The sequence below is a fragment of the Pipra filicauda genome, unplaced genomic scaffold, assembly GCF_003945595.2.
Source record: "Pipra filicauda isolate LSUMZ 115617 unplaced genomic scaffold, ASM394559v2 scaffold873_size119148_pilon, whole genome shotgun sequence".
NCBI classification, from domain to species: domain Eukaryota; kingdom Metazoa; phylum Chordata; class Aves; order Passeriformes; family Pipridae; genus Pipra; species Pipra filicauda.
Genome location: NW_024105057.1, coordinates 27,683 through 52,649, shown reverse-complemented (window position 1 = coordinate 52,649; position 24,967 = coordinate 27,683). Strand labels below are relative to the sequence as shown.

The 24,967-nt window shown below is 73.6% G+C and overlaps 7 protein-coding genes across 7 annotated transcripts; 4 read left to right on the top strand and 3 right to left on the bottom strand.

Moving 5' to 3' along the window:
• Positions 1-955: 955 nt before the first annotated feature.
• On the bottom strand, positions 956-4,286 carry PIH1D1 (PIH1 domain containing 1). Its single transcript, XM_027730102.2, has 11 exons — positions 4,044-4,286; positions 3,752-3,847; positions 3,602-3,665; positions 3,150-3,341; positions 2,864-2,925; positions 2,679-2,763; positions 2,179-2,272; positions 2,072-2,101; positions 1,887-1,977; positions 1,399-1,545; positions 956-1,297 (listed from the first exon to the last, which is right to left on the bottom strand). Exons 2-11 carry the CDS (start codon positions 3,842-3,844, stop codon positions 1,265-1,267), a joined length of 891 nt encoding a protein of 296 aa, XP_027585903.1. The 5' UTR covers positions 3,845-3,847; positions 4,044-4,286; the 3' UTR covers positions 956-1,264.
• ALDH16A1 (aldehyde dehydrogenase 16 family member A1) lies at positions 4,087-10,540 on the top strand. The gene is made up of 17 exons (XM_027730101.2): positions 4,087-4,253; positions 4,738-4,840; positions 5,275-5,401; positions 5,570-5,751; positions 5,826-5,903; positions 6,441-6,631; positions 6,718-6,873; positions 6,957-7,148; positions 7,564-7,659; positions 7,746-7,882; positions 7,952-8,045; positions 8,522-8,583; positions 8,681-8,764; positions 8,860-9,037; positions 9,309-9,485; positions 9,993-10,124; positions 10,299-10,540. The coding sequence occupies exons 1-17, from the start codon at positions 4,104-4,106 to the stop codon at positions 10,452-10,454; spliced, it is 2,295 nt and encodes a 764-aa protein (XP_027585902.2). The 5' UTR covers positions 4,087-4,103; the 3' UTR covers positions 10,455-10,540.
• Positions 10,541-10,869: 329 nt separating this feature from the next.
• Positions 10,870-13,443, top strand: FLT3LG (fms related receptor tyrosine kinase 3 ligand). Its single transcript, XM_027730100.2, has 7 exons — positions 10,870-11,000; positions 11,123-11,224; positions 11,531-11,584; positions 11,682-11,825; positions 12,163-12,495; positions 12,935-13,007; positions 13,255-13,443. Exons 1-6 carry the CDS (start codon positions 10,971-10,973, stop codon positions 12,974-12,976), a joined length of 705 nt encoding a protein of 234 aa, XP_027585901.1. The 5' UTR covers positions 10,870-10,970; the 3' UTR covers positions 12,977-13,007; positions 13,255-13,443.
• Positions 13,444-13,591: 148 nt separating this feature from the next.
• KASH5 (KASH domain containing 5) lies at positions 13,592-16,733 on the bottom strand. Its single transcript, XM_039390814.1, has 12 exons — positions 16,425-16,733; positions 16,056-16,236; positions 15,753-15,817; positions 15,595-15,667; positions 15,353-15,493; positions 15,149-15,266; positions 15,016-15,066; positions 14,845-14,922; positions 14,686-14,742; positions 14,528-14,587; positions 14,292-14,356; positions 13,592-14,031 (listed from the first exon to the last, which is right to left on the bottom strand). Exons 1-12 carry the CDS (start codon positions 16,624-16,626, stop codon positions 13,914-13,916), a joined length of 1,209 nt encoding a protein of 402 aa, XP_039246748.1. The 5' UTR covers positions 16,627-16,733; the 3' UTR covers positions 13,592-13,913.
• A 346-nt stretch (positions 16,734-17,079) lies between these two features.
• Positions 17,080-19,078, bottom strand: CD37 (CD37 molecule). Its single transcript, XM_039390815.1, has 8 exons — positions 19,002-19,078; positions 18,628-18,700; positions 18,399-18,523; positions 18,084-18,158; positions 17,872-17,976; positions 17,611-17,796; positions 17,446-17,529; positions 17,080-17,163 (listed from the first exon to the last, which is right to left on the bottom strand). Exons 1-8 carry the CDS (start codon positions 19,065-19,067, stop codon positions 17,086-17,088), a joined length of 792 nt encoding a protein of 263 aa, XP_039246749.1. The 5' UTR covers positions 19,068-19,078; the 3' UTR covers positions 17,080-17,085.
• A 1,093-nt stretch (positions 19,079-20,171) lies between these two features.
• Positions 20,172-22,743, top strand: LOC120325184 (apoptosis regulator BAX-like). The gene is made up of 5 exons (XM_039390818.1): positions 20,172-20,226; positions 20,644-20,805; positions 20,873-21,008; positions 21,493-21,597; positions 21,681-22,743. Exons 1-5 carry the CDS (start codon positions 20,198-20,200, stop codon positions 21,780-21,782), a joined length of 534 nt encoding a protein of 177 aa, XP_039246752.1. The 5' UTR covers positions 20,172-20,197; the 3' UTR covers positions 21,783-22,743.
• Positions 22,744-23,459: 716 nt separating this feature from the next.
• Positions 23,460-24,789, top strand: LOC120325183 (ferritin heavy chain A-like). Its single transcript, XM_039390817.1, has 4 exons — positions 23,460-23,675; positions 23,875-24,021; positions 24,129-24,254; positions 24,497-24,789. Exons 1-4 carry the CDS (start codon positions 23,574-23,576, stop codon positions 24,671-24,673), a joined length of 552 nt encoding a protein of 183 aa, XP_039246751.1. The 5' UTR covers positions 23,460-23,573; the 3' UTR covers positions 24,674-24,789.
• Positions 24,790-24,967: the final 178 nt, after the last annotated feature.

Genomic DNA, 24,967 nt, shown 5'->3' with positions numbered 1-24,967 from the left:
GCCCCCCCCATCCTCACGGGCCCCCCCTCCCCGTGTCCCCAGGGCTCCCTGTGCCCCCCCCAGCCTCATGGCCCCCCTTCCCCGTGTCCCCAGGGCCCCCCCAGCCCGGCTGTCCCCGTGTCCTTCCCCACCGCCCCCCCCCCGTCCCCGTGTCCCCCCGTGTCCCCCCCGCGGCGGCAGCAGCAGATTAAGGGCTGTAAATCCCGCGCCGGGGCCCCGGGGGTGGACGGGGACACGGACACGCACACGCGTGTGACGGACACGCGTGGGCCGGGCGGGGTCGGGCTCGGGCGTGCGGGAGCCCCCGGCCCTGCCGCGCCCCCCGAGACCCCCCCTGCGCCCCCCAGACCCCCGTGGGCTCCATCCCGCTCACACTTGTGTAACTGGGGGGTGTCAGGGGCTGGGGGGGCACAGACGGGGTGCCCGACACGGGGACAAGAACCCCCCGGCCCCCCCGGCCCGGGGCAGTGCCAGGGAGCAGAACCAACCCCCCCCCACCTCTCCCGGGTGCTTTGTGACCCCCAAACCTGCCCCAGCCCCCCCAGGCCCCCCCTCCCCACGCCCCGGGGACTCACCTGTGCAGGCGGCCCAGCCCGGCCCCCACCTGGCGCCGGAATTCCTCCTTGTTGAACTGCATGGCAGCTCAGGGCACCATGATCCCACGGACACCCGGGTCACCCCCCTCCCCTGCCCCCCCCCAGCACCTGGGGGTCCCCCCGACACCTGGGTCCCCCCCCGGGACACCTGGGGGTCCCCCCTCCCCACGGCCCCCCGATGTCCGGGCCGCTCCCTGGGGCTCCCAGGGCCTTTCTCCTCCTCCCGGGGAGCTCTGGGAGCCCCCCCGGCCCCCCCGGCGCCGGCTCAGCGCTAAATCCCCCCAATCCCCCCCTGCGTGGGCTGAGCCCCCCCACACCGCGGGAGGGGGGGTTTGCCCGGGGCCTCAGGGTTCGGCCAATCACACGCCAGGGTCCCATTTACCCTTTATTGGGGGGTTTTGTACAAAAAAGGGGTCTGGGGGCAGCCCAGGGGCAGCCCCGGGGGTGTCCAGGCTGTGCCAGGAGCAGTCCAGGACTGCCCCGAAGGGGACCCTGGGGGGTCTCGGGGTGTCCCTGAGGGGTGTCCAGGGGGTGTCCTGGGGGTCCCAAGGGGTGTCCAGGATGTCCGGGGTGTCCCGAGGGGTGTCCTGGGGGTGTCCTGGGGGTCCCAAGGGGTGTCCGGGGTGTCCCGGGGGGGTCCCGGGGGGTCCCGGGGGGTCCCCGGTCCCTCAGGCCCGGAGCGGCACCGTCACCGTGAGCACCTGCAGGGGGCGGTAACGGGTCAGGGGGCGGTAAGGGGTCAGGGGGCGTGTCCCGCGGGGGCAGGGGGCGTGTCCCCGGCCGTTGCCATGGCAGCCGTTACCTTGGAGCGGCGGTGGAAGCGCGCGCGGCCGCGCGCGGGGTCGGCGGGGCGGGGCAGCCCCAGCTCCAGCAGCGCGGCGCCCCCTGGCGGCCGGGCCAGCACCAGCCGCTCCTCGCTCAGCCCGAGCCACAGAGACCCCGCCCCCTCCTGGGCGGGGACAGGGGCGGGGTCAGAGGACACGCCCACCGACCCCGCCCCCTCCCCGCGTCCTAAAACACCCCCCCGGGGTCCCACAAACCCGACCCCTCCTTCAGGGGAACCCCCTCAGGACCAGGGACCCCCCCAAACCCAGCCCCCGGTGACCCCCCCCCCACCCCCAGTGCCCCTCCAGCACCCCCCAAGTGCCCCCTTAACCCCCCCCAGCAACCTCCAATTCCCCCCCTTGTCCCCCCTTCGCCCCCATGCCCCCCCACACCCCCAATGCCCCTCCAGCACCCCCCAATTGCCCCCCTCGGCCCCGTTCAGCCCCCCCGGTGCCCCCCACTCACAATTTCGGGCAGGAGGACCCGCGCCTGCAGCACCTCCGGGTGCTGGGCCGAGGGTTCAGCCACCACCACGAACTGGGGGGGCTCTGTGGGGCTGGGGGGGACACGGAGGTCAGGCCGAGGGGGTCCAGGGGCTCCTGGGGCGCTGGTGGGGGGGTCCCGTCCCCACTGGGCCCCAAAAGTCCTACCTGTGGGGTGTCGGTGGCTCCGGGGGGGACCTGAGAGAGGAGGCAGGTCAGAGAGGGGTGATGACAGCTGGGGGGTCCCCAGGGGGGTCCCGGGGGTCTCCGCTCACCCCTGGAGCTCCTGGATGCGGGGCTGGGGCCGGGCCCGGATGTTCTGGGCCGAGATGGAGCCCAGGAACCTGCGGTTCTTCAGCACCCGCCAGCCTGGGGGGCAGAGGGGGTCACGGGGGGGGGAACCCCCACAGCCCCCTCTGATCCCCACAGCCCCCTCTGATCCCCCCACAGCCCCCTCTGATCTCCCCACAGCCCCCTCTGACCCCTCAAAAGCCCCCTCTGATCTCCCCCCAGCCCCCTCTGATCTCCCCACAGCCCCCACTGACCCCTCACTATCCCCCCTTCCCCTCTCCTGCCCATCTTTCCCCCATTCCCAATTCCCCATCACCCTGCACCCCAACCCTCCCAGTTCCCCCCTAATACCCAGAGTCCACCCCAGTCCCCTCCACTGCCCCCCAGACCCCCCCGGGCCCCCCCAGTCTCACCAGTCAGCTCCAGTTCCACCCCAGTCCCTTCCACTGCCCCCCAGACCCCCCCCGAGCCCCCCCAGTCTCACCAGTCAGCTCCAGTTCCACCCCGTACTTCTCCGACAGCCCCTCCATGGCCACGGTCAGGAAGAACTCCAGGTACAAGGGGTCGGTCTGGGGGGGTCGGGGGAGGTAAATCAGGGCCCCCAGCTCCCCCTCGAGCCCCCCAACTCCCCCTCGAGCCCCCCAACTCCCCTCCCAAGGGTCCCCTCACCTGGAGGGTCCGGAAGAACCCCGAGTTCACGACCACGTCGTAGGCGGTGCAGCCGCGGCCTCCTGGGGGACAGGGGGGGCTCAGAGGGGAGCTGGGGGGGCAAGGGGGGCTCAGAGGGGAACTGGGGGGGCAGGGGGGGCTCAGAGGGGAGCTGGGGGGGCAGGGGGGGCTCAGAGGGGAACTGGGGGGCAGGGGGGGCTCAGAGAGGAACTGGGGGGGCAAGGGGGGCTCAGAGGGGAACTGGGGGGCAGGGGGGGCTCAGAGGGCGATTAGGGGGGGCTCTCACCGCGGTCCAGCTCGGCATGGGGCTCCCCCAGGCTCATGGGGATCCGGAAGGCGCCGTCGGGGCCGGGGGGGTCCTGGAGGAGCCGCTGGAGGCCGGGGGGGGACAGGGCAGGGGGAGGGGGCACCTCCCCCGAGTGACAAACGTTCACAAACACCTTGTCCCCCGTCGCCGTGCGGGTCTTCACGCACAGCCCTGGGCAGGGGAAGGGGAGGGGGGGTCAGGGCACCGCTCTGGGACCCCCCGAACCCTCCCTGAGCACCTCAACCCCCCCAATGAGACCCCCGAACTCCCCCGAATCTCTCCAACCCTCCCTGAGCCCTCCCACCTCCCAACAACCCGCTTCGAGAACCCCCAAACCCCCCCAATCCCCCCCCCTTGAGATTCCCCAAAGCCCCAGCGAGACCCCCAATCCCCCCCTCAGAGCCCCCCTAACCCCCCCCGACGCCCCTCACCCGGCTGGGGGGTGACAGCGCGGGCGGGGCCGGCGGGCGGGGGCTCCTCATGGGCCGGGGTCACCTGCGGGGGGGAGATGGGGGGGGTCAGGAGCGGGGTCAGGATCGGGACCCCCCGCCCGGGATCCCCCCCATCCTCCCGGGACCCACCTGCAGCAGGAGCCGCCGCAGCGCCTCCTCCTCCTCCTCCTCCTCCGCCTCCAGCTCGGCCGAGAGCAGCGAGGGGTCCGCGGGGGGGTCCATGGGCTGGGGGGGAAACGGGGGGTCCAGAGGGGAGCACAACGACTCCCGACCCCGCCGCGCCCGGGCTGCCCCTCAGGACCCCCAGAGACCCCTCGTGCCCCCCCAGAGACCCCCCAGGACCCCCAGACCCCCCTCGTGCCCCCCCAGACCCCCCAGAGACCCCCCAGGACCCCTCAGGACCCCCCTCTCTACACTGCACCTGCCGCTCCGGCCGCTTCCGCTTCCGGCGGGGCCGCTCTGCCCCCCCGGCCCCGTCTCGATGGTCCCCGCGGGGGCCGCTCTGCTCCTCCGGCGCCGTCTCTGTGCTCCCGCGATGGCGGCGCTGGCGGCGCTGGGACCCCCCCCGGTCGCCGCGATCTTCGACACGATGGAGGAGGGTCCGACCCCCGGCGGGGACCGGGCGGGGGAGGTGAGGGGGGGGCCTGGGGAAGCTCGGGGGGGGCGTGGGAGGCCCGAGGGGGGGCCCTTGGGGGGGCCCTGGGGGGCTCGTGAGGGGGGGGGGGGGGCGTGGAGAGCTGGGGTGGTCCTGGAGGGCTGGGGGGGGGTCTGGGGAGCTGGGGGGGGCATGGGGGGTCCTGAGGTCACAACTGGGGCTGGGGGAGGCAGTGGGGGGAGCTGGGGGCGGGTTTTGAGGTCGGGGGGTTTGGAGGGGGGGCCCTGGGGGTGTCCTGGGGAGGGGTCCTGGGGGTCACTGGGGGGCACTGGGGGTGGTCCCTGGAGACCCCTGGGGTGGGGGGGTCGGGGGGGAGCCGCGACGGGGGGGGCAGTGGGGGGGTCAAAGTGCGGGGCCCCACCCGAGGCCAAAGGTCGTTTTTGGGGCCTGAGCATGACCAGGGTCCATCCCCCCCCCCCGGTTTGGGCCGGGGGTCCCAGCGATGTCCGGACCCCCCCAGGCGTGGCTGGAGTCCCACGGGCGCTGCCTCGGACACTTCGTGGGGGGGACGTGGCTGAAACCGCCGGGACGGGGGAGCCTCGAGAGCCGGGGGGGCCCCGACGGTGAGGGGGGGCTCGGGGGGGGGCATGGGGGGCACTGGGGGGCTCTGAGGGGGGGGCACGGGGGGCACGGGGGGACGGGGAGGGGGTAGGGGAAAGGTTGGGGTCAGGGACAGGGCGGGGGATTGGGGGTCAGGAGTCAGAGGTCAAGGAGCGGGGCGGAGTCAAGGATTGGGGGTCGGGTCAGGGGTAAGGTCAGGGGTCAAGGTCAGGGGCGGAGGGATGGATTAGAGTCAGGGCTGAGGGCCACAGGTCAAGGGTCATGGGTTGGGGGAGGCCAAGGTCAGGGGTCAGGGTCAGCACAGGGTCACAGGTCAGGGGTCAGGGTCAGGGGTCAGGGTCACAGGTCAGGGATCAGGGTCACAGGTCAGGGTCACAGGTCAGGGGTCAGGGTCACAGGTCAGGGGTCAGGGCTGGCTCACCCCCGTGCCCCCCAGGCCGTGCCGTGGCCTCGGTGCCGGACGGGGACGGCTCGGACGTGGCCGAGGCCGTGGGGGCGGCGGCGGCGGCGGCCGAGGAGTGGGGGCGGCTGGGGGGGCCCCGGCGGGGGCAGAGCCTGCACAGGTGAGTCCCGGGGACCCCCCCCGTGTGTCCCCCCGACCCCTCCGTGCCCCTCCCGTGTCCTCCCCCCGTGCCCGGTGCCCACCCCCGTGTCCCCCCCACGCCCCTCCCTGCCCAATGTCCCCCCCGGAGCCCCCCAGTGCCCCCACGTTCCCTCCGTGCCCCCCCCAGGCTGGCGCTGGCCCTGGAGGGGCCCCCCGGGGGGGCCCTGGGGTGGCTGCTGTCCCTTTTTGGGGGGCGGCCCCTGCGCCGGACCCTCGGGGCCGACCTGGACCTGGCGCTGCGGCTGCTGCGGGCGGCGGCGGGGGGGGCTCAGCTGGGCCCCCCCGGCCCGGAGGGTTGGACCCCCCTCGGTGAGTGTCCCCCTGACCCCCCCCGGGGCCCCCCCAGCCCCCCGGCCCCCCCTGACCCCCCCGTGCTGTCCCAGGGGTGGTGGCCGTGGTCGTGGCCGGGCCCTGCTCGGTGCCGGCGCTGCTCTGGAAAGTGGGGCCTGCCCTGGCCATGGGTGAGTTGGGGGGCACGGGGGGCACTCTGGGCATGATGGGGGGGTCCTGGGGGCCAGGGGGGACTCTGGGGATGATGGGGGGCACTCTGAGGACGTGGGGGGGACAACGAGGGGACTCTGGGGACATGGGGGGGACCCAGGAGCCAGTGCAGGAGTCCCGGGTGTTCTGGGGGTCCCAGGGGTCCGTGTGGGGTCCCAGGTGTCCATGTTGAGGTCCCAGGTGTTCTGGGGGTCCCAGGGGTCCGTGTGGGGTCACAGGTGTCCGTGCGGGGGTCCCAGGTGTCCATGTTGAGGTCCCGGGTGTTTTGGGGGTCCCAGGGATCCCTGCAGGGGTCCCGGGTGTTCTGGGGGTCCCAGGTGTCCGTGCGGGGGTCCCGGGTGTTTTGGGGGTCCCAGGGATCCCTGCAGGGGTCCCGGGTGTTCTGGGGGTCCCAGGGGTCCGTGCAGGGTCCCAGGGATCCCTGCAGGGGTCCCGGGTGTTTTGGGGGTCCCAGGTGTCCGTGTGGGGGTCCCAGGCGTTCCGGGGGGTCTCCGCAGGGAACGCGGTGCTGGTGCTGTGCCCCCCCGAGGTGGCCCCCCCGCTGCTGTACCTGGCGGAGCTGAGCGGGGAGGGGGGGGCTCTGCCCCCCGGGGTCCTCAACGTGGTCACGGGCCCCCTCCCCGGGCTGTGCCGCGCCCTCCGCGCCCACCCCGACATCGCCGCCGTCGCCTTCCTCGGCGCCCCACAGGTACGGGGTGGGGAGGGGGGTCCCGAGCGGGGCTGGGGGGGGTCCCTGTGCCCCCCCCACATCCCCACGTGTGCGTCCCCCCCCAGGAGCAGGTGCAGGGCCTGGTCTGGGGGTCCCCGTGCCGGGGGCCGCGGGTGGGGTGGGCCCGGGGGGGCCGCGTCGTCGTCGTGGTGCTGGACTCGGCCGACCTGGACGGCGCCGCCGCCGCCGTCGCGGGGGCCGCGGGGACCCCCCCGGCGCTGGTGAGTCTCGGGGGGCTCACGGGGGGCCCGGGGGGCTTCCAGGAGCGCCCCGGGGGCTCCCTGAGCCCTGCCCGTGTCCGCAGTTCCCCTGGGGGGGCTGCGTGGTGCTGGCCCAGGAGGGGGTCCTGGCGCCGCTGGAGCGGCGGCTCCGGGCCCGGCTCGGGGGGCTGCGGGTCGGAGACCCCCTGGAGCTCGGCACCGACGTGGGGCCGCTGCCCCCCACGGGCCCCCACCCCCGGGAGCTGGTGGAGGCGGCGCGCGAGGAGGGGGCTGAGGTGAGCGGGGAGGGAGGGATTTGGGGGGGATTTGGGGGGGATTTGGGGGGGATTGAGTTGAGGGGAGACCCTGAGGGGGGACGTGAGGGGCCCGGAATGAAGGAGGAGGGGGGGCCATGGGGACATCGGGGTGACAGGAGGGGTTGGGGGGGCAGGGGAAGGGGACGTGGTGTCACGTGGGGGGTTCCCGGACATTGGGGTTCCCCTGGGGGGGAGTTTGGGAGATTTTGGCCATGGGGGTGCCCGGGGGGCGGGGTTTGGGGGTTCCTGGATGTTGGGGGTCTCTCAGGGAACACTTTGGGGGTTCCTGTGCCTCGGGGTCTCCTGGGGATGGGGTTTGGGGGTTCCTGGCCGTTGGGGGGGGTGGAGTTGGGGGTTCTTTGGCCAGCAGGCTCCTCGTGTGTCCCCCCCCCAGGTTTTCCAGCCGCTGCCGCCGCCGCCGGGGGGTCGTTTCTACCCCCCCACCCTGATCACGGGGGTCGCCCCCACCTCGCGCTGCCTGCGGGAGCCGGTGGGTGTCCCGGGGGAGGGAGGGAGGGGGCTCAGGGGGTCGGGTGCCGTTTGGGGGTCTCCTGACGCGCCCCCCGTGCCCCCCAGGCCGCGGGGCCGGTGCTGGTGCTGCTCCCCGTGCGCTCCCCCGGCGAGGCCGCGGCCGTGGCCTCCTCCCTGCCCCTCACGGCCGCCGCCGCCGTCTGGGCCCAGGACGTCACCGCGGGCCTGGACACGGCCCAGAGGTCAGTGGGACCCCCGAGACCCCCCCCGTGACGCCCCCCACCCCGAATGCCTGAGCTGTGCCCCCACAGGCTGCCCCAGGGGCTCGTGTGGCTCAACGAGCTGAACCTGCTGGACCCGAGCGGGGGCTGCGCCGCGGGGGCCGCGGAGACCACCCCGGAGGAGGTGGGGGGGGTCTCGAGTGGTTTGGGGGGGCGTAGAGGGGTTGGGGGGGCTGAAAAGGGGGCTCTGGAGGGCTTTGGCCTCACTAAGGAAGTCCCACTGCCTTCTCCAGCCCCCTGCCCCGAGGGGTGGTGAGGAGGGGGCTGAGGTGAGGGGGGCCGTGGGGGGGCCGTGAGGGAGGGGGATGTGGTGTCTATTGGGGGATTCTTGGATGTTGGGGTCCCCTGCCTGGGAAGAATTTGGGGGTTCTTGGATGTGGGGGAGTCCCAAGTGGGGTCGGAGGGGCCGTGGAGGGGCTGGGGGTGGTGGAGAGGACGTGGCGGGGCTCGGGGTTTCCTGGGGGCGTCCTGAGCAGTTTTGGGGGCAGTGGAGGAGCTGAGGGGACCCGAAAGGGAGCCCCAGACAGGTTTTGGGGTGGTTCCTGGGCCTGGGGGGGTCTTGTGCCCTTACAGACGGGTTGAGGCCCCTCCCAACTCCAGGCACTACGAGAGTTCGGACGCCCCCCTTGGGAAGAGCCCCCTGAGCTGGAAGAGCCGTTCAGGTACCCCCTGCCCTTCCTGAGGGCCCCCCCAGCCCCAGCCATGCCCCCCCAGCCCCAGCCATGCCCCCTGCCCCTCTGAGCCCCCCCTCTGCCCCAGCCCCAGCCCGGAGGAGGCCGTGCCGGACCCCGAGGACGCCGAGCTCGCCGGGGCCGTGGTGGCCGCTCGCGCTGCCGCCCTGGGGTGAGTCACGGGGGGTCCTGGGGGGGCCGTGGGGGTTTTGGGGAGGGGGATTTCGGACCCCAACCCCCCCTTCTGTGTGTGTGTCCCCCCCACAGGTGGGGGCGGCTGCCGGGGCTGTCGCGGGCCCGGGTGCTGCGGGGGGCGGCGGCGGCGCTGGGGGGGCCGGGCGGGACCCCCGGAGGCCACGACGGCGACGACGGTGACAAGGGGCGCCTGCAGGGGGCGCTGCTGCGCTGGGCGGCGCACGCGGAGCGGATGGGCGGGGCCGTGCAGGTGGGCGGGGCCTGTGTGGATGGGTCTGTGTGGATGGGTGGGGCTTGTGCAGGTGGTGGGAGGGGCCTGGAGGGGTGGGGCCGTGTGGGAGGGCGGAGCCTGAGGATTCAAGTGAACAGGAGTGGCTGAGGGTCAAGGGGGGGCGGGGCCAGGCAGCTGTGGGCGGGACCACACAGTAGTAGGTGGAGCTTGGTACCCCAGGGGGTGGGGCTAAACGTGACAGGGGTGTGGTCTCACAGAGGGCGTGGCCAACACCTCCTCTCCCCCCCAGGAGGTGCCCGGGGGTCGGGCCCTGGTGCTGAGGAGGCCGCTGGGCGTGGTGGGCGTGGTCTGGTCCCGGCCCTACCCCTGGTTGCCGGAGCTCCTCCTCCCCGCGCTGGCGCTCGGCAACAGCGTCGTGCTGGTGGCCCCGCCCGGCGGTGCCGGGGCCGCTCTGCGCCTGCGCCAGGTGGGGACCCCCGGATGGACCCCCCTGGGACCCCCCCGGGCATCCCGGGAACACCCAGAACCTGCCCCGTTCCCTCCCCGGTGGGACCCCCCCAGGCCTGCCCGTGTGCCCACCCTGCAGCCCCCCCGTGTGGCCCTTACGACCCCTCAGGACCCCCCATGTGCCCCCCCAGGACCCCCCATGTGCTCCCTGTGCCCCCTTATGCATCCCCCTGGAACCCCCTGTGTGCCCCTTGCATCATTCCAGAACCCCCCAAGACCCTCCGTCAGCCCCCCCGACCCTTTCTGGGTCCCCACAGGAACCCACCCCTGTCCCTTCTGGGATTTTCTCCTCCAGAACCCCCCTGTGGACCCCCCCAGAGCTCCCCGGACCTCCCCAGGAGCCCCCCAGGACCCCTCTTGTGACCCTCCCTGGCTCCTTTGGGCCCCCCCCCCCGTCCCCTTTCCCCCCCCAGAAGCCCCCCAGGCCCCGTCCCCTCCGGTGACAGCCCCTCCCGTGTGTCCCCAGGTCCTGGTGGCCGCGGGGCTGCCCGGGGGGGCCCTGGCGGTGCTGCCGTGGGGGTCCTGGGGGTCCCGGGAGTCCGGGGCCAGACTGGCCCGGCAGCACCCCGACGGGCTGTGGCTCTGCGGGGCAGACACGGTGAGTGGGGACGGGGGGCACAGGAAAGGGGATGGGGGGGTGAGGGGGCTGGGGAGGGCAGCAAACCCCGCTGTTGGGGGTCCCTGTGGCACCGGGGGGTGCCGGGCGATGGGGGTGCCCCCGGCCGTGGGGGTCTGTCCCCCCCTCACCCGGCACTGCCTCCCCCCCTCCCAGGACTGGCCCTCGGCCCTGAGCGTCCCCCGCGTGTGGGGGGTCCCGGGGGGGCTCCTGAGGGCTCCGGGGCAGGACCCCCCCCCCGGCGCCGCGCGGGAGCTGGAGCTGCGCTGCACCCGCCCCCAGTGCCTCTGGGTGCCGGGGGGGGCACCCTGAGCCCCCCCCAGAGCCCTCCCCAAAACCTCGGGTGGTCTCTGACCTCGCACTGTGACCCCCCCCCCAATAAACCTTCTCCCGCCGCAGCCCGTGTCGTGTCTCTGCCTGTGAGGGGGTCTCGGGGGGGGTCTCGGGGGGGGTCTCGGGGGTGGGGGGGCCGCCCCGCCCCCGCACGTGCCCGGACGCGCAGCCCCCCCCCCGCTCGAAGCAGCCGCACCCAGAGCTCGGCGGGGCCGTGCGGGGGGGGGGTCCCGGACGGCGGAGCCCCCTCGGGAGCGGGCGGGGGTCCCCCGGGCTGAGGGGTGGGGGAGGCCGGGAGTGCCCCCGGGGGGGCGGGGGAGGGTCCCGGTGGCCTCGTGTGCCCCCCCCCCGCCTTTCCTGGGTCCTGCCCCCGCCTCGGTCCCACTTTCGCTTTCGGCGGCGGCGGCGGCTCCGCCGCGGCCCGAGGGGGTCCCGGGGGGCCCTGTGGGGGGGGGGTCTCGGGTCCCCGCGCGCCCCCCCCAGCTCGGCACCGCCATGGACTCGCCCCCCGCCGGCTCCGCTCTGGTAAGTGGGGTCGGTCCCCGGCCCCTTCGCGTGCCCCCCGCCCCCCCACCCCACCCCGCGCCCCTCTGGGATCCCCGGGAGACCCCCTCGGGACCACCAGCCCTCCCCCGGTGCCCCCCCAGGTCCCGCTCCTGCTCCTTCTGGCCGTGCCCCCCCCCGGCAGCTGCTGCTCCTTCAGCTTTAACCCCGTCAGCAGCACCTTCGGCACCCACCTGAACGAGCTGGTGAGACTCCCCCCTCCCCGGGGCTGCCCTGCCCTCCCCGAGACCCCCCGGACCTTCGGGACCCCTCGCACCCCTCCGGGATCCTACGGACCCTTTATGGGACCTCCGGCACCGCTCCGAGACCCAAAGGATTCCCCGCGCCCCGTCCCCTGCCCCAACACCCTGAACTCCTTCATTTCCCGGGGAAAGCCCCTCCCTGGGTCCCGAAAACCCCCTGACCCCCCACCCACACGGGTCATTCGGGACCCCCCGAGCCCGCCCCCCCACTCTGGGCTCTCTTTGGGGACCCTCCGAGCCCCCCCGCAGACCCCCTGGCTGCTCCTCGACTACCCCGTGGCGATGCCCAGCAACCTGGAGCCGGTGAGCGAGACCCCCCCCACCGGGACCCCTGACCCCCAACTCCTGCACCCCCCTGACGTCCCCCCCCCCCCCCAACCCCTGACCTGTGTCCCCCCAGGACAGCGGCTGCTCCCCGCTGTGGGGGCTGCACTTCGGGGCGGCGGCGCTGCGGCGCATGCGGGGGGTGGCGGGGCAGGACTTGGCCCCCCTGCTCAGCGCCCTCCTCGCCCACCTCAGCTTCGTGGCCGAGTGCCACATCCAGGTCAGCGGGGGGCTCTGGGGAGGGGCCCTGGGGGGTCCTCCCCGGGGACTGGGGGTCCTGAGAGGGGGGGGGGCTGCTGGGAGGCTCCGGGGGGGGGTTATGGGGACTCTGATGGGGGTGGGGGGTCCCCAGGGGGCTCTGGGGAGTTCACGGTAACTCTGGGGGGGTCTCCGAGGGGCTCTGGGGACCCTGCAGGGGTTGGGGGGGTTCTCTGGGGTGTCTTGGAGGGGGGGCCACCGGGCAGGGCCGTGGGAGCTCTGGGGTCGCCATCCCCAAGGGAGGGGGGGCCGAGGAGGGGTTTGGGGTCCTCGGGGGGCTCCTGTGACAACCCCCCCAGGACCCCCAGGGCTGCGTCCGGCTGGAGACGGTGAACGTGTCGCGGCTGCTGGAGACTCTCGGGCGGGACCTGGGGGAGCTCCGGGGGAGACCCCCCCACTTCCCCGGCTGCGCCCGCCTGCGCTGCCGCCCGGGGACCGCCCCGGGACCCCCGAGGGACCCCCCCGCGCCCCCCCCGCTGACCACCCCCGCCGTGCAGCTCGAGGGGGCCCTGGGGGCCAGGCAGGGCCCTCCCCCCCCCCGCGGCCACGGGCTGGTGCTGCTGGGGGGGCTCGGGGGGACCCTGGGCCTGGCGGCGGCAGCCTGGGTGCTGTGGAGGCGGCCCTGCGGCCAGGTGGGCACTGGGGGCACTGGGGGGCACTGGGGAGGCTGGGGGCACTGGGGGGCACTGGGGGGCACTGGGGATGCTGGGGACACTGGGGATGCTGGGGGCACTGGGGGGCACTGGGGGAATTGGGGGCACTGGGGATGCTGGGGGCACTGGGGGGCACTGGGGGAATTGGGGGCACTGGGGATGCTGGGGGCACTGGGAGCACGGGTGGGTGCTGAGTGTGTTGGGGACAGTGGGGACACCGGGGGTGCTGGGTGTGCTGGGGGTGTTGGGTGTGCTGGGGGTGTTGGGTGTGCTGGGTGTGCTGGGGGTGTCGGGTGTGCTGGGGGTGTTGGGTGTGCTGGGTGTGCTGGGTGTGCTGGGTGTGCTGGGTGTGCTGGGTGTGCTGGGGGTGCTGGGTGTGCTGGGGGTGTCAGGTGTGCCCCCCCTCAGTGCCCCCCAGCCCTCCCAGGGGCCCCCGATGTCGGAGCAGGACGGGACCTGAGCGGCTGAGCAGGAGCTGGGGACAGACACAGGTACTGGGGGGGTGTCCCTGGGGACAGACACAGGTACTGGGGGGTGTCCCTGGGGACAGACACAGGTACTGGGGGGTGTCCCTGGGGACAGACACAGGTACTGGGGGGGTGTCCCTGGGGACAGACACAGGTACTGGGGGGTGTCCCTGGGGACAGACACAGGTACTGGGGGGGTGTCCCTGGGGACGTCCTGGGGGGACATCGAGTTCTCTGGGGGGCAGAGGCCTCACCCCCTGCCCCCCTTCAGGCTGGCCTGAGCCACTGGTGACCCAGGAGAAGGGGACCCCCCCCAGTGCCCCCCGGGAAGCCCCGGGGGGGCTGCACCAGGACCTCCCGGAGCCCCGGGGGGGCTGCACCAGGACCTCCCGGAGCCATGGAGAGCAGGGCCCCACCCCGGCCCCCCGCGAGGCCCATAAAGCTGGTGTTGAGCCCCCGACTCTGAGCCTGCTCTGGGGGAACTGGGAGGAGAGGGACGAGCCTGTGGGACCTGGGGGGCGGGGTGGGCACACACCGGGGGGGTGGGTACACACCGGGGGGGTGGGTACACACCGGGGGGGTGGGTACACGGGGCTGGGGGGCTGTGCTGGCACCGTCCTGCCCGACAGGTCTTTATTAGGGGAGAGGGGCTCACAGGGGTGGGGGGCTCCGGTAGCGCAGCTGGGGCTGGGGCCAGCGGGGGGGCAGGAGGTAGAGCAGGGCCAGCAGGGCCAGCAGGGCCAGCAGTGCCAGTGCCCACGGCGCCCACGGTGCCACTCGCGGGACCAGCGGCCGGGCTGGCTCCTCACTGCTCCCCGCCGGGGCTCCGGGCACTGCTGGCCCAGAGCCTTCCTCCTCCTCCTCCTCCTCCTCCTCCTCCGTGTGCCCTGTCCCCTGGCAGGGCAGTGGGCCGGGGGTCATACGGGGGGGTCAGTGGCTGTGGGGAGCCCACAGGGACCCCGGTGCCCCCTCCCTTACCTGGCTCGGTGCCGCCGTGGCCGCTGTGGCTGCGATGTCCGTGGCCTGGTCAAGGGGGCACCAGGGGCGCCTGCGGGAGGAAGAGGAGGGGTGTGAGGGTGAGGAGGAGGAGCGGGAGCAGGCAGCTGCACCAGTGGATCACCCCACTTCTGCCAGACCCACTTTTGGCCCTTTCCTCCCCATTTCTGAGCCCTGGGAGCGCTGGGAGAGTGAAGTGCTCCGGGGCTGGGCTGCCGGCCAGCCGGGATGCCGCACGGCCCGAGGAGCCGGAGCTGGGCTGGCGTGTCCCCATCCCCTCCCCGGCCCCGTGTCCCCCCCGGCCCCACGTACATGGCCCAGGCGTCCCTCATCCGGCCCAGCTGCTGCCGCAGCTGCATCGTCTCCAGCCGCAATTCCTGGGGGGAAAAAGGGCATTTTTCAGCCTGCACGGTGGGCAGCTTGGGCAGCCTCTGCCCCTGACCCCCAGAGACAGTGGCCACCGTGGGGGTCTGCTGTGGCCCAGGGGCTCCCTGTCCCCCCAGGGGCTCCCTGTCCCCCCCGAGGGGCTGGCTCTGGACGTGCCGTACCTGCACCGCCCGGTCGTACTCCTCCAGTGCCACCGCCAGCTCCTGCGCCCGCCGCCCCGCCTGCGGAACGGGCCCAGCGTGAGGGGCTGCGGGGGGGCCCGGGGGCGGCTCTGGGGGTCGCGGCCCAGGCGGTGGCAGCGTCCCTGGGCAGCGCTCACCTGGGCGAGGGCGGCGTCCCGGGCGGAGAGGAGCACGGTGCCACGGCAGAGCTGGGCCTGGGCGGAGGGGAGGGGACAGGGACCCGCCTCGCTGGCACCTAACACCGTCCCCGGCACCGGCGGGGAGGCAGGGCCGCTGTGGCCGCCGCCAGCACTTACCTCCAGGTCTGCCACGCGGGCCGTCTGCGCCTGGATCTGCTCCCGCAGCCCCTGGCCCTCGGCGAGCAGCCGCTGGTTCTGCAAAAACGGGCTGGGGTTCTCGGCGGCACCGTCCCGGATCCAGCCCAGATCCTGGATCCCACCGGGGCAGCCCCTCGGCCCCGGCCTCACCTCCTCCTGGAGCCCCTCGGCCCGCAAGCACAGGCTCCGCTGCTCCTTCTCCTGGGAACGATGGGTGCGGGGCCGTGAGCCGGGGCCCGCGGGTCGGGGTGTGGCAGCCCCGCGCCTCGGCCGCGCCGCTCACCATGTGCCGCGCCTGCCGCCGGAGCTCGCCGTTCTCCTCCTCCAGCCCCTTCGCCACGGCCTTCAGGTCCTCCAGCTCCTCGGCGGCCGCCCTGGCCTGCTCCAGCGCCTGCCGGCTGCTGCCGGGGGGCAAAGGGGCACAGAGGTGCTTCGGCGTCCCCGGAGCGCCCCGGCCAGAGGCCACCGCCCGGCGCCGGCTCCGCACCTCCGCAGCTGAGCCTGGAGCTGAGCCGTCTCCTCGGCCAGGCGGGCGTTCAGCTCCTCGGCCAGCTCGGCGTCCCGCTGCAGCTTCGTGTTGTGGGCGGCCAGCTGCCTGGCACGGCTGCGCAGCCCAGCGGCTTCGGCGCTGCCGGGGAGTCCCACCGGTCCGGGGGTGCTCCGAGGCTGGGGGAGAGCCCAGCCCCAGAGCACGGCCGGGGCCGGGACGTCCCCGAGGCCGACACTTACGGGCTGGTGACGTCCCTGTCGCCGCTGCCACCCTGGAGCTGGGCGGCTGCCAGGGCCGCGCGCCCGTCCTCCTCTGCGGGGCAGGGACACGGGGGATCGCGCCGGTGTCCCCACTGTGGCCCCCAACCCCGATTTCCCCTTCCCGCACTGACACCCACCAGCCAGTGCCGCTCTGGGCTCGCTGCTCTCCGTGTCCTCCTGCTCCTCGCCAAGCCACGCGCTCCTGCGGGGACAGGGAGCCGTCCGTGGGCACGTGGGGGGGACCGGCACTGACCCGTCCTGCTGGCCCTGGCACTGACCCATCGTCCTACACTGACCTGGCCCCGGCACTGCCTCGTGCCCCAGCACTGCCCCCGTTACTGACCCATCCTGCTGGCCCTGGCACTGACCCGTCCTGCTGGCCCTGGCACTGACCCGTCCTCCCACACTGACCTGGCCCCGGCAGTGCCCCCGTGACTGACCCGTCCTGCCGACACGCCGCGATCCAGGTGCCCATGGCCGCGCGGAACCGGGGCAGGTCCAGCGCGGCCCCCGAGGCCGCGGGGTCCAGCGCCCGCCGCAGCGCCCGCAGCCGCCCCTCGTGCCCGCTGTGCCCCGTCACCGCCGCCACGTACTCGACCACCCGCTGCGGCAGCACCGACCCTGCGGCGGGCGGCGGGTCGGTCAGGCCCGGGGGTCACCGGCCCGGGGGGGGTTTGGCCCGGGTCAGTCAGGCCCGGGGGTCACCGGCCCGGGGGGGGTTTGGCCCGGGTCAGTCAGGCCCGGGGGTCACCGGCCCGGGGGGGGGTTTGGCCCCGGCCCGCCCGGCCCAGGAGGGTCTGTCCGTCCACCTGTGTGCTCGGGGTCGCAGGCGGCGAAGGTGCAGTCGAGGGCGAACTCGTCCGAGCAGCCGCTCTCGGCCGGGGCTGGGGGGACAGGGCGGGCCGTGAGGGGTCCCGGCTCCTCACCCCCCCCACCCACCCCCGGACCCTCACGGGCCCCGCCCGGCAGGGGCCCGGCGGCTCCCGGGGCGCGGGGTCCCTCCGCAGCCATCGCGGGGGTCTGTCGGGGGTCCCCCCGTGCCCCGGGGGCGCGGTTCGGGGTCCCGGTGTGCAGTTTTGGGGTCGGGGTGTGCAGTTTTGGGGGTCCCGGGGGGCCGCGGGGCCTGAGGGGGGACGGGGGGGCGCGGGGGGGGGGCGCGGGGGGGAATCGCCTCACGGCGGGGAGGGGGCGGGGCCTGGCGCGAGCCGTTCCCGCCCAGAGGGAGGAAGGGGCGGGGCCGGGCGCGCGCGCCCAAAGGAAAGGGGCGGGCCAAGGGGCGGGGCAAGGGGCGGGGCAAGGAGAGATCGCGTATAAAAGCGCGGGGGGCACGTGTCGCTCTTCGCGGGTCGGGGGTCCCGGTTCCGGGCCCGGTTCCGGTCTCGGGCCCCGTCCCGCTGCTTCCTGTCTCTTTATTGAAAGAGAAACCGCCGACGAACAGCCCCCCTCCCCTCTGTTCCCCACCCTGGCCCCTCAGAACCCCCGCAGCAGCTTCTCGTAGTGGGGGTCCAGGTTCCTGACCAGGAACATCGACAGCATCAGCAGGGCGAGCTAGGAGCAGAGAGCTGAGTCAGCAGCCTGACCTGCCCGGACCCCTGAGACCCCCCCCCGACCACCCTGAACACCCCCTCCCAGCCCCCTGACCCTCCCACGGCCACCCTGAAAATCCCCTGAACCCCCTCGGACCCCTGAGTGACCCCCAGTCCACCCATCCCATGGCCCTGCAGTCCCCAGGCTACCCCCCAGGTCAACCCCACAGCCCCACGACCACCCCCAGCCCCACCCGGGCTGTCCCCTCAGCTCAGCCCCCCCGCCCCGGAGCAGCCCCCCTACCTCCCCCAGGCCGATGCCCACGCAGACCCCCACGATGGTGATCAGGTTTGCAGCCAGCCAGTCCCGGACGCCCGCGGCACAGCCCTGTGGGAGGGGGGTGACAATCGGGGGTCACCTGGAGCCCCCCCCAGAGCTCCAGGACCCTGTGACCCCCCCATGCCTCACCTTGGGGAAGATGTCACTGGGGGCAGCTACGGGGCAGCGGCCGTGGGGCAGCACCCCTGGGGTCCCGTGGGTGCTGTTGGGGGCCTGGAGGCAGGAGCAGGCGACGGTCTCGGCCCCGTCCGTGTCCCCGGAGGGTCCCTCGTGGTGGTCCCAGTCCTGGCGCCCGTTCCAGCCGCAGCAGCCAAGCTGGGGGGAGGCGGGGGGTCAGTGGGGTGGCCGTGGGGTGGCTGTGGGGATGGGGGGGCTCTGTGGGGGTCTCACCTGCTGCTGGACAGCATCCCAGCTCTCGTGGGGGTCCCCAGGCGGTCCCTGAGCTGGGTACTCTTGGATCAGCTGCTGCGCGTAGGTGGCCACCTTGGTGGCCAGCTGGGGGGGGTGGGGGGTGAGCACAGTGTCCCATGGCACTGCCCCGCCCCTGGGCCCCCCCCCAGCCCCGGGGTCCCCCCCCAGCCCCGGGGACCCCCAGAACTCACAGCAACACGCTGCGTGTAGACGATGACGCCCACCGTGATCTGGGCAGCGAAGAGCAGCAGCAGGATCCCAAAGTACTTCAGGGACAAACAGGGGAGGTGGGGGGTCAGCCAGGACCCCCCCACACCCCCCCCTTGGGCACCGAGGGAGAGCAGAGGGGTCCCCCCAGCTCCCCAGTGCCGCTCCACAAGCACAGGATGTGGTGGGAGCACGTGGCCCGCGGTCGCTCCAGGAAGTTGCAGCACAGCTCCCCCAGCCCCCCCCAGTTCTGCAGCCCCCCCCCTTGGCCCCCCTCCCCCCCGGCCCCCTCAGCTTACCAGCAGCAGCATGACCTTGACCTCCTTGAGGGCCCCCAGGCACCCCAGGAACCCCAGCAGCATCGTGACAATGCCGACCCCCGAGAAGCCGTAGGACCAGACCCTCAGGCTGACCAGTGGTGACCCTGGGGGGGCACAGGGGGGGTCAGGGCACCCCCCCAGCTCAGGGTGCCCCACGCCTCGGGGTGCCCCACGCCTCGGGGTGCCCCACGGTGCGAGGGTCCCTTACCCAGCACGGCGGCGAAGCTCTGCCGGTCGAAGAGGACCCAGAGGCCGAAGGCGAGGAGGAGGGTGCCCAGGGCCTGGGGGGTGGAGGGAGGGGCACCCAGTCCGGGTCAGCAAGTGGGGGACCCCCCAGTGCCCACAAGCACCAGGAGATTGTTGTCCCCCCCAAGGCACAGCTGGGCCCCCTCCCCAGGTCTCCCCTGTACCCCCGTGTGCCCCCAGCCCCAGGTCCTCCCCAGCCCCGTGTCCCCCCATCTCCCCCTGTCCCTCCAGCCCCGTGTCCCCCCATCTGTCCCCTGCCCCCCATCTTCCCCCCCCGCCCCCTCAAGTGCCCCCCAGCCCCGTGTGCCCCCAGCTCCCGCCCGTGACCCCACTCACGAAGAAGAAGAGGTTGAGGAAGAAGAGGAAGCACTTGGCACAGCCGAGGCAGCCTTTGGGGTTCATGTCTGCGCGGGGGTCACAGCCCACCCGCACGCCCGGAGCCAGCGCCCACCCCGGGCCCGACCCCCCCGCACCCCCGCGGCGGCTCCCGCGGGCGGCCCCGCCCGTGCCCGCGGCCTCGGGCCCGCAGGAAGCGCCGGGGGCGGTGGAAGCGCCGCGGGGGCGTCGCGAGCGGTGCGGCCCCCGGACCCCCGACGGCCGTGCCCGGGTGCGTGTGTGACCCCCCGATGGACCCCCGGGGACGTGTGTGTGTGTGTGCGACCCCCCCCAGGGACCCCCGGGTGTGTGTGTGTGTGACCCCCCCCCAATTGAGCCCCGGGGACGTGTGGTGTTGTGTGTGTGGTGGTGTGGTGTTGTGTGTGTGGTGTGTGTGGGTGTGTGTGTGGGTGTGACCCCTCATCGACCCCCCCACACCACCACCCCCCGAAGTGTCTCTGTGTGTGACCCCCCCAGGGACCCCCGTGTGTGTGACCCCTCATCGACCCCCGAAGTGTCTCTGCGTGTGACCCCCCCATCGACCCCCGGGGGGGGGTGTGACCCCTCATCGCCGCCGAAGTGTCTCTGTGTGTGACCCCCCCAGGGACCCCCGGGGGTATCTGTGTCTGACCCCCCCCTTGGTGATCCCGGGGGTCCCGGGGGGGGGATGCTGCGTGGGCGTGGCCGAGCCCCGAGGGGCGTGACCAACCCAGGGGGCGTGGCCATCCAGTGAGGGGCGTGGCATCTGCCCCGTAGTGCGGTGTCCCTATCACGTGACTTTCCGCCCGCCCCACGTGACTCGGGCGCGGCGCCCCCCCCGTCGCTCCCCCCCCGCTCTGCCGGTGTCACGTGACGCCGGCGGGGACACCACGTGGTCCGGGCGCGATGGCGGCGGCGGCGGCTTCGGCCCAGCGGGGCGGCGGCGGCGGTGGAGGCGGCGGCGGCGAGCCCGGGGCCGGGGCCGGGGCTGGGGCCGGGGCTGGGGGCGGCTCCGGCGGCCGCGAGCCCGCCCCGCCCCCGGGGGGCGGCGGTGAGTGCGGGGCCGGGACCCCCGCGGGGGCGCGGCCTGTGCGGGCCGGGGGGGCGCCCGGGGCCGGTCCCCGCGTCCCCCCCGGGTCAGCGCCCCGCTCTTCGCAGGGGCCTCCTCGGACCAGATCATGCAGACGGGGGCGATCCTGCTGCGGGCGTGAGTGGGGGAGCCGGGGCCCGCCGGGAGGGTGGGCTGGGGGAGCGGGAGGAGCTGGGGGGCGAGGGGAGGGGGCGAGGGAGGGCTTGGGGAACACGGAGGGCGGGGGGGGCTTGGGGGTGCAGGGGAGGCTTGAAGCTGGAGGGACTTGGGAGACGGGGGGTGCAGGGGGGACCTGGGGGGTCCTGAGAGGAGAAAGGACTGGGAGGGACACGGTGCAAGAGGGACTTGGGGAGGCAGAGGGACGTGGGGGGATTCGGGGTACAGGTGGGACACGGAGGGTCTTGAGAGGACACAGGAGTGGGAGGGACACGGGGTGCAGGGGGGACACGGTGTGGGGGCACCTGGGGGGCCGCCGGATCTGGAGGGGGCCCGGCGGGTGCCCAGAGTGCCGGGGGTCCCTCTGGCCGCCCCCAGGTTCGTGCGGGACCGCGTGGAGCGCTGCGGGGACCCGCAGGCCGTGGCGCTGAGCGTGGCCGAGCTGGGCGAGCCCCAGCCCAGCAGCCCCGACACCAAACGGCTCAGCGAGTGCCTGCGGCGCATCGGCGACGAGCTCGACAGCAACATGGAGCTGCAGAGGTGGGTGGGGGGCTCGGGGGGGCCCCGCTCTCCACCCCCGAGGCGCTGACAGGCCCTGCCCCCCCAGGATGATCGAGCAGGTGGGCTGTGACGCCCCCAAAAAGCTTTTCTTCCGCGTGGCCAAGGAGATGTTCGCCGACGGCACCTTCAACTGGGGCCGCGTCGTCGCCCTCTTCTACTTCGCCTGCAAGCTGGTTCTGAAGGTGGGTGGGTCTGAAGGTGGGGGGTGGTTCTGAAGGTAGGTGCTATTTCTGAAGGTGGGTGGGTGGTTCTGAGGGTGGGTGCTGGTTCTGAAGGTGGGTGGGTCTGAAGGGGGGTGGTGGTTCTGAAGGTGGGGGGTGGGTCTGAAGGGGGGTGGTGGGTCTGAAGGGTCGTGGTGGTTCTGAAGGGGGGTGGTGGTTCTGAAGGTGGGGGGTGGTTCTGAAGGGTCGTGGTGGTTCTGAAGGGGGGTGCTGGTTCTGAAGGGGGGGGGGTGGTTCTGAAAAGGGTGGTGGTTCTGAAGGGGGGGGTGCTGGTTCTGAAGGTGGGGGGTGGTGGTTCTGAAGGGGGCTGGTGGTTCTGAAGGTGGGTGGTGGGTCTGAAGGGGGGTGCTGGTTCTGAAGGGGGGTGGTGGGTCTGAGGGGGGGGGGGTCCCTGCCGTTGCCCCCCCAGCCCTGCCTGGCCCCCCTGACCCCCCTGTCCCCGCAGGCGCTCTGCACCAAGGTCCCGGAGCTGGTGCAGACCATCCTGGGCTGGACCATGGAGTACCTGCGGGAGCACGTGCTGGCCTGGATCCAGGCCCAGGGCGGATGGGTGAGTCCCTGGACACCCCCCCGATCCTCTGAGCCCCCGCTTTGGACGGGCCCTGCAGCGACCCCCCCTCTGTGCCCCCCCAGGAAGGGCTGCTCTCTCACTTCGGGACCCCGACCTGGCAGACCATCACCATCTTCGCCGCCGGCGTCCTCACCGCCTCGCTCACCATCTGGAAGATGTCGTAGGCCCTCGGGGGGCCGCAGCCCCTCCCCGTCCCCCCCCCGGCCCGGCCCTGCCGGCAGGGATGGTGCTGACCCCCCCGTGCCTTCAGGAGCAGGGGGCTTTTTAACACCCAGGACTCGCTCGCCTGGACTTGGGGAGGGGCGGTTGAGCCGTGGGACCCTCCCCTCCCTCCCTCCCTCCCTCCCTCCCTCCCCCCAGGGCAGCTGTGGCCCCCGCAGCCCTTTTCCCCCCCCCGAGGCCACGGCTGGGACCCTGCCAGATTTGGGGGGGGGTTAGCGGGGTGGGGGGCACCCCACTTCCCCTCCCACGTCCCCCCCAGCCCCGGTGCTGGGCCCCCCCCTGAGCAGCAGGGGGGCCACGGTCCCCGGTGACCCCCCCCGGCCTCAGAGCGGTTTGACCCCAGAACTTGTGGTGCTTTGGGGGGGGGTCCTGCGGTTCCACCCCCCGGATATGGGGGGTGGAGGGTGAGGGGGGGGCATCTGTGACCCCCAACCACGTGGGGTGAGGGGGTGGGGGGGAGGGTTGCAGCCCTGGCTGCAGGTTGAGTATTTATTGGGGGCTCCCTGTCCCCAGAAGGGCCCCCCCAGGTGCAATACCCCCCTCCCGGGGCGGAGGCTCTCAGGGTGGGGGGGGCCGTGCCCCCCGTTTACACCCCCCAACCCCTCGGGTTCGGAGGTCCCCACTTGGCAATCCCTGGATTGTCCTGGAGTGTCCCTGGAGCTGCCCCGAGGCAGGGGCAGAGCGACCCCCCCTCCCCCACGGTGCTCTCGGGGGTGATGTCACGATGCAATGACGTCATCGGGGACAACTCCCCCCCCACCCCCAAACGGGGGGGTGCCCTGCCTTCCCCCCTCCCGGCCCCCCCCCTTCCCCCCCGTTTCTCTCGATGGTTTTTTTCCTTCTCTTTTTTTGTACCTTGTTTTGTATCTCGGGAATTTCAACGGGAATAAAAAAAAAAGCAAACGCGGCGCTCCTTGTGCGACCCCCCCCAACCCCCCCGTGACCCCCCCCCGTCCCCCCGTGGCCTCACTGAGTGTGGGGGTGCAGAAATTCCTGTCTGGGACCGGCTGAGCCAGAACCCGGAGATGGACGGGGGGGGCACAAGGGGAGCCCCGAGGAGTAAAAACCGAAGGGAAGAGCTGTAGGGTGGGGGGGCTGCCCCTAATCCCCCCCCAGCACCCCCCTCCCCGCACTTCTCCCAGCCCCGAAGCAGCGGAAACCCGAGTCAGCACTTCCAAGGGGCCAAGTTCCCCTTTTTATGGCCTCGGGGCTGACTCAGCTCCTTCCCCGCCCCGTCGTGACCCCGGGCCATCAAACGCCACTTAACGGGGCACGACTGAGCCCCCCAAAAATTCCCCCCCTGCCCCCCCCGCTCCAGCTCCTTCCCCGCCCCCCCCCCCGCCAGACTCCCTGTGCCCCCAGCCCAGCAGGGAGATGGGGCTCCCCTCAACCCCCCCCAGCCCCCCCCGGGACCCCCGCCCGCGGTGGGAACGCTCGTGAGCCCCGACCCCTCCAATCCTGCCCAGTCACGCTGACTGGGCCCCGTGTGACAAACAGGGCCAAGGGCCAAGGCCACCGCGCCTTCCGGGCGGGAGGGGGGTCCCGGGGGGGGCGGGGGGTCCCGCCCACCGCCGAAGGGATAAAACCCCCGCGCGGGGCTTTGTGCGGGCAGAGCCGCGTTCTCGCTTCAACAGTGCTTGAACGGAACCGGCTGCCCCTTGACCCTCCGTCCGTCCGTCCCGTCCGTCTGTCCGTCCGTCCGTCCGTTCATCCCGTCCGTCCGTCCGCCCGCCATGGAGTCCCAAATCCGCCAGAACTACCACCGCGACTGCGAAGCCGCCGTCAACCGCATGGCCAACATGGAGCTCCACGCCTCCTACGTCTACCTCTCCATGGTAGGGGGCTTCGGGACCCTCCCCTCGGGGGCTGAGGGATCCCCCCCTTCCCCCCCGAGCGCCCTCCTGCCCCCCAAAACCCGCCGGGGCCGGGGCCGGTGGGGCGGCGCCGCCTGCGAGGGCGAGATAAGGGCCGGGGAGGGGGGCGGCTTTTGGGGGGCTCCCCCTGAGCCGCCTCCCCCTCCCTCCGTCCCCGCAGGGCTTTTACTTCGAGCGGGACGATGTGGCGCTGCCGCGGCTCGGCCGGTTCTTCCTGGAGCAGGCTCGGGAGGAGCGGGAACACGCCGAGGGGCTCCTGCGCTTCCAGACGCGCCGCGGCGGCCGCGTGTTGCTGCAGGACGTCAAGGTTCGGGGGGCTCGGGCTGTGCCGGGGGGGCTGCGGGCGGGGCTGGGGGTCCCGCGGGCGGGGCTGGGGGTCCCGGGCTGGTGACGGTCCCTGCTCTCCCCCCCCAGAAGCCGGAGCGGGACACTTGGGGGTCGGCGCTGGAGGCGGTGGAGGCAGCGCTGCAGCTCGAGAAGTCGGTGAACCAGGCGCTGCTGGACCTGCACGGCCTGGCCTCCGAGAAGGGAGACCCCCACGTGAGTTGTTCTCTGCCCCTCACTCCCCCCCCCCCCCCCCCCCCCCCCGAAGCCTCTGAGCCCCCCAGACCGTGTTTTCCTCCCTTGTGCCTTGGGGTCCCCCCCTGTGCTCCGAGGTCTCTGCCTGGACGTTCTTGGGACCTCCAGCCGTCCCTGGGAGTCTCCACCTCCCCCAGCCCCTCGTTTGCTCCCTGTGGAGACCCCCCCACTCCGGCCCTGCCTGATCTCCCCTTTTCCCGCAGCTCTGCGACTTCCTGGAGTCCCACTACCTGGACGAGCAGGTGAAGGCCATCAAGGCGCTGGGGGACCACGCCACCAACCTGCGCCGCCTCACCGGGGCCACCGGCGGGCCAGGGGGGGCCCCGGCCGGGCTCGGGGAGTACCTGTTCGACCGCCTGAGCCTGGAGGAGCGCAGCTGAGCCCCCCCGACGGGCCCCCTCAGACCCTCGTAACCCCCTTGCCCCGTCCACGGGGGCGTTGCCTGCTGGGGCCCCCCCCAGCATGACTCCAATAAAGGGTCTGTCTCAGCATCCAACTCCGTCTCCTTTGTCGCCTTTGGATGTGCCCCCCACTCACCTTGGAGATCCTGTGTGCCCCCCCCTCCAGTGGGAGCTTTTCCAAAGCTCCAACTCCGCTTTTCCCAAAACTCCTTCCTTTTCTCCGTTTCCAAATTTCCTTCAATTCCTCCTTTTCCAAAGCACCTTAATTTCCTT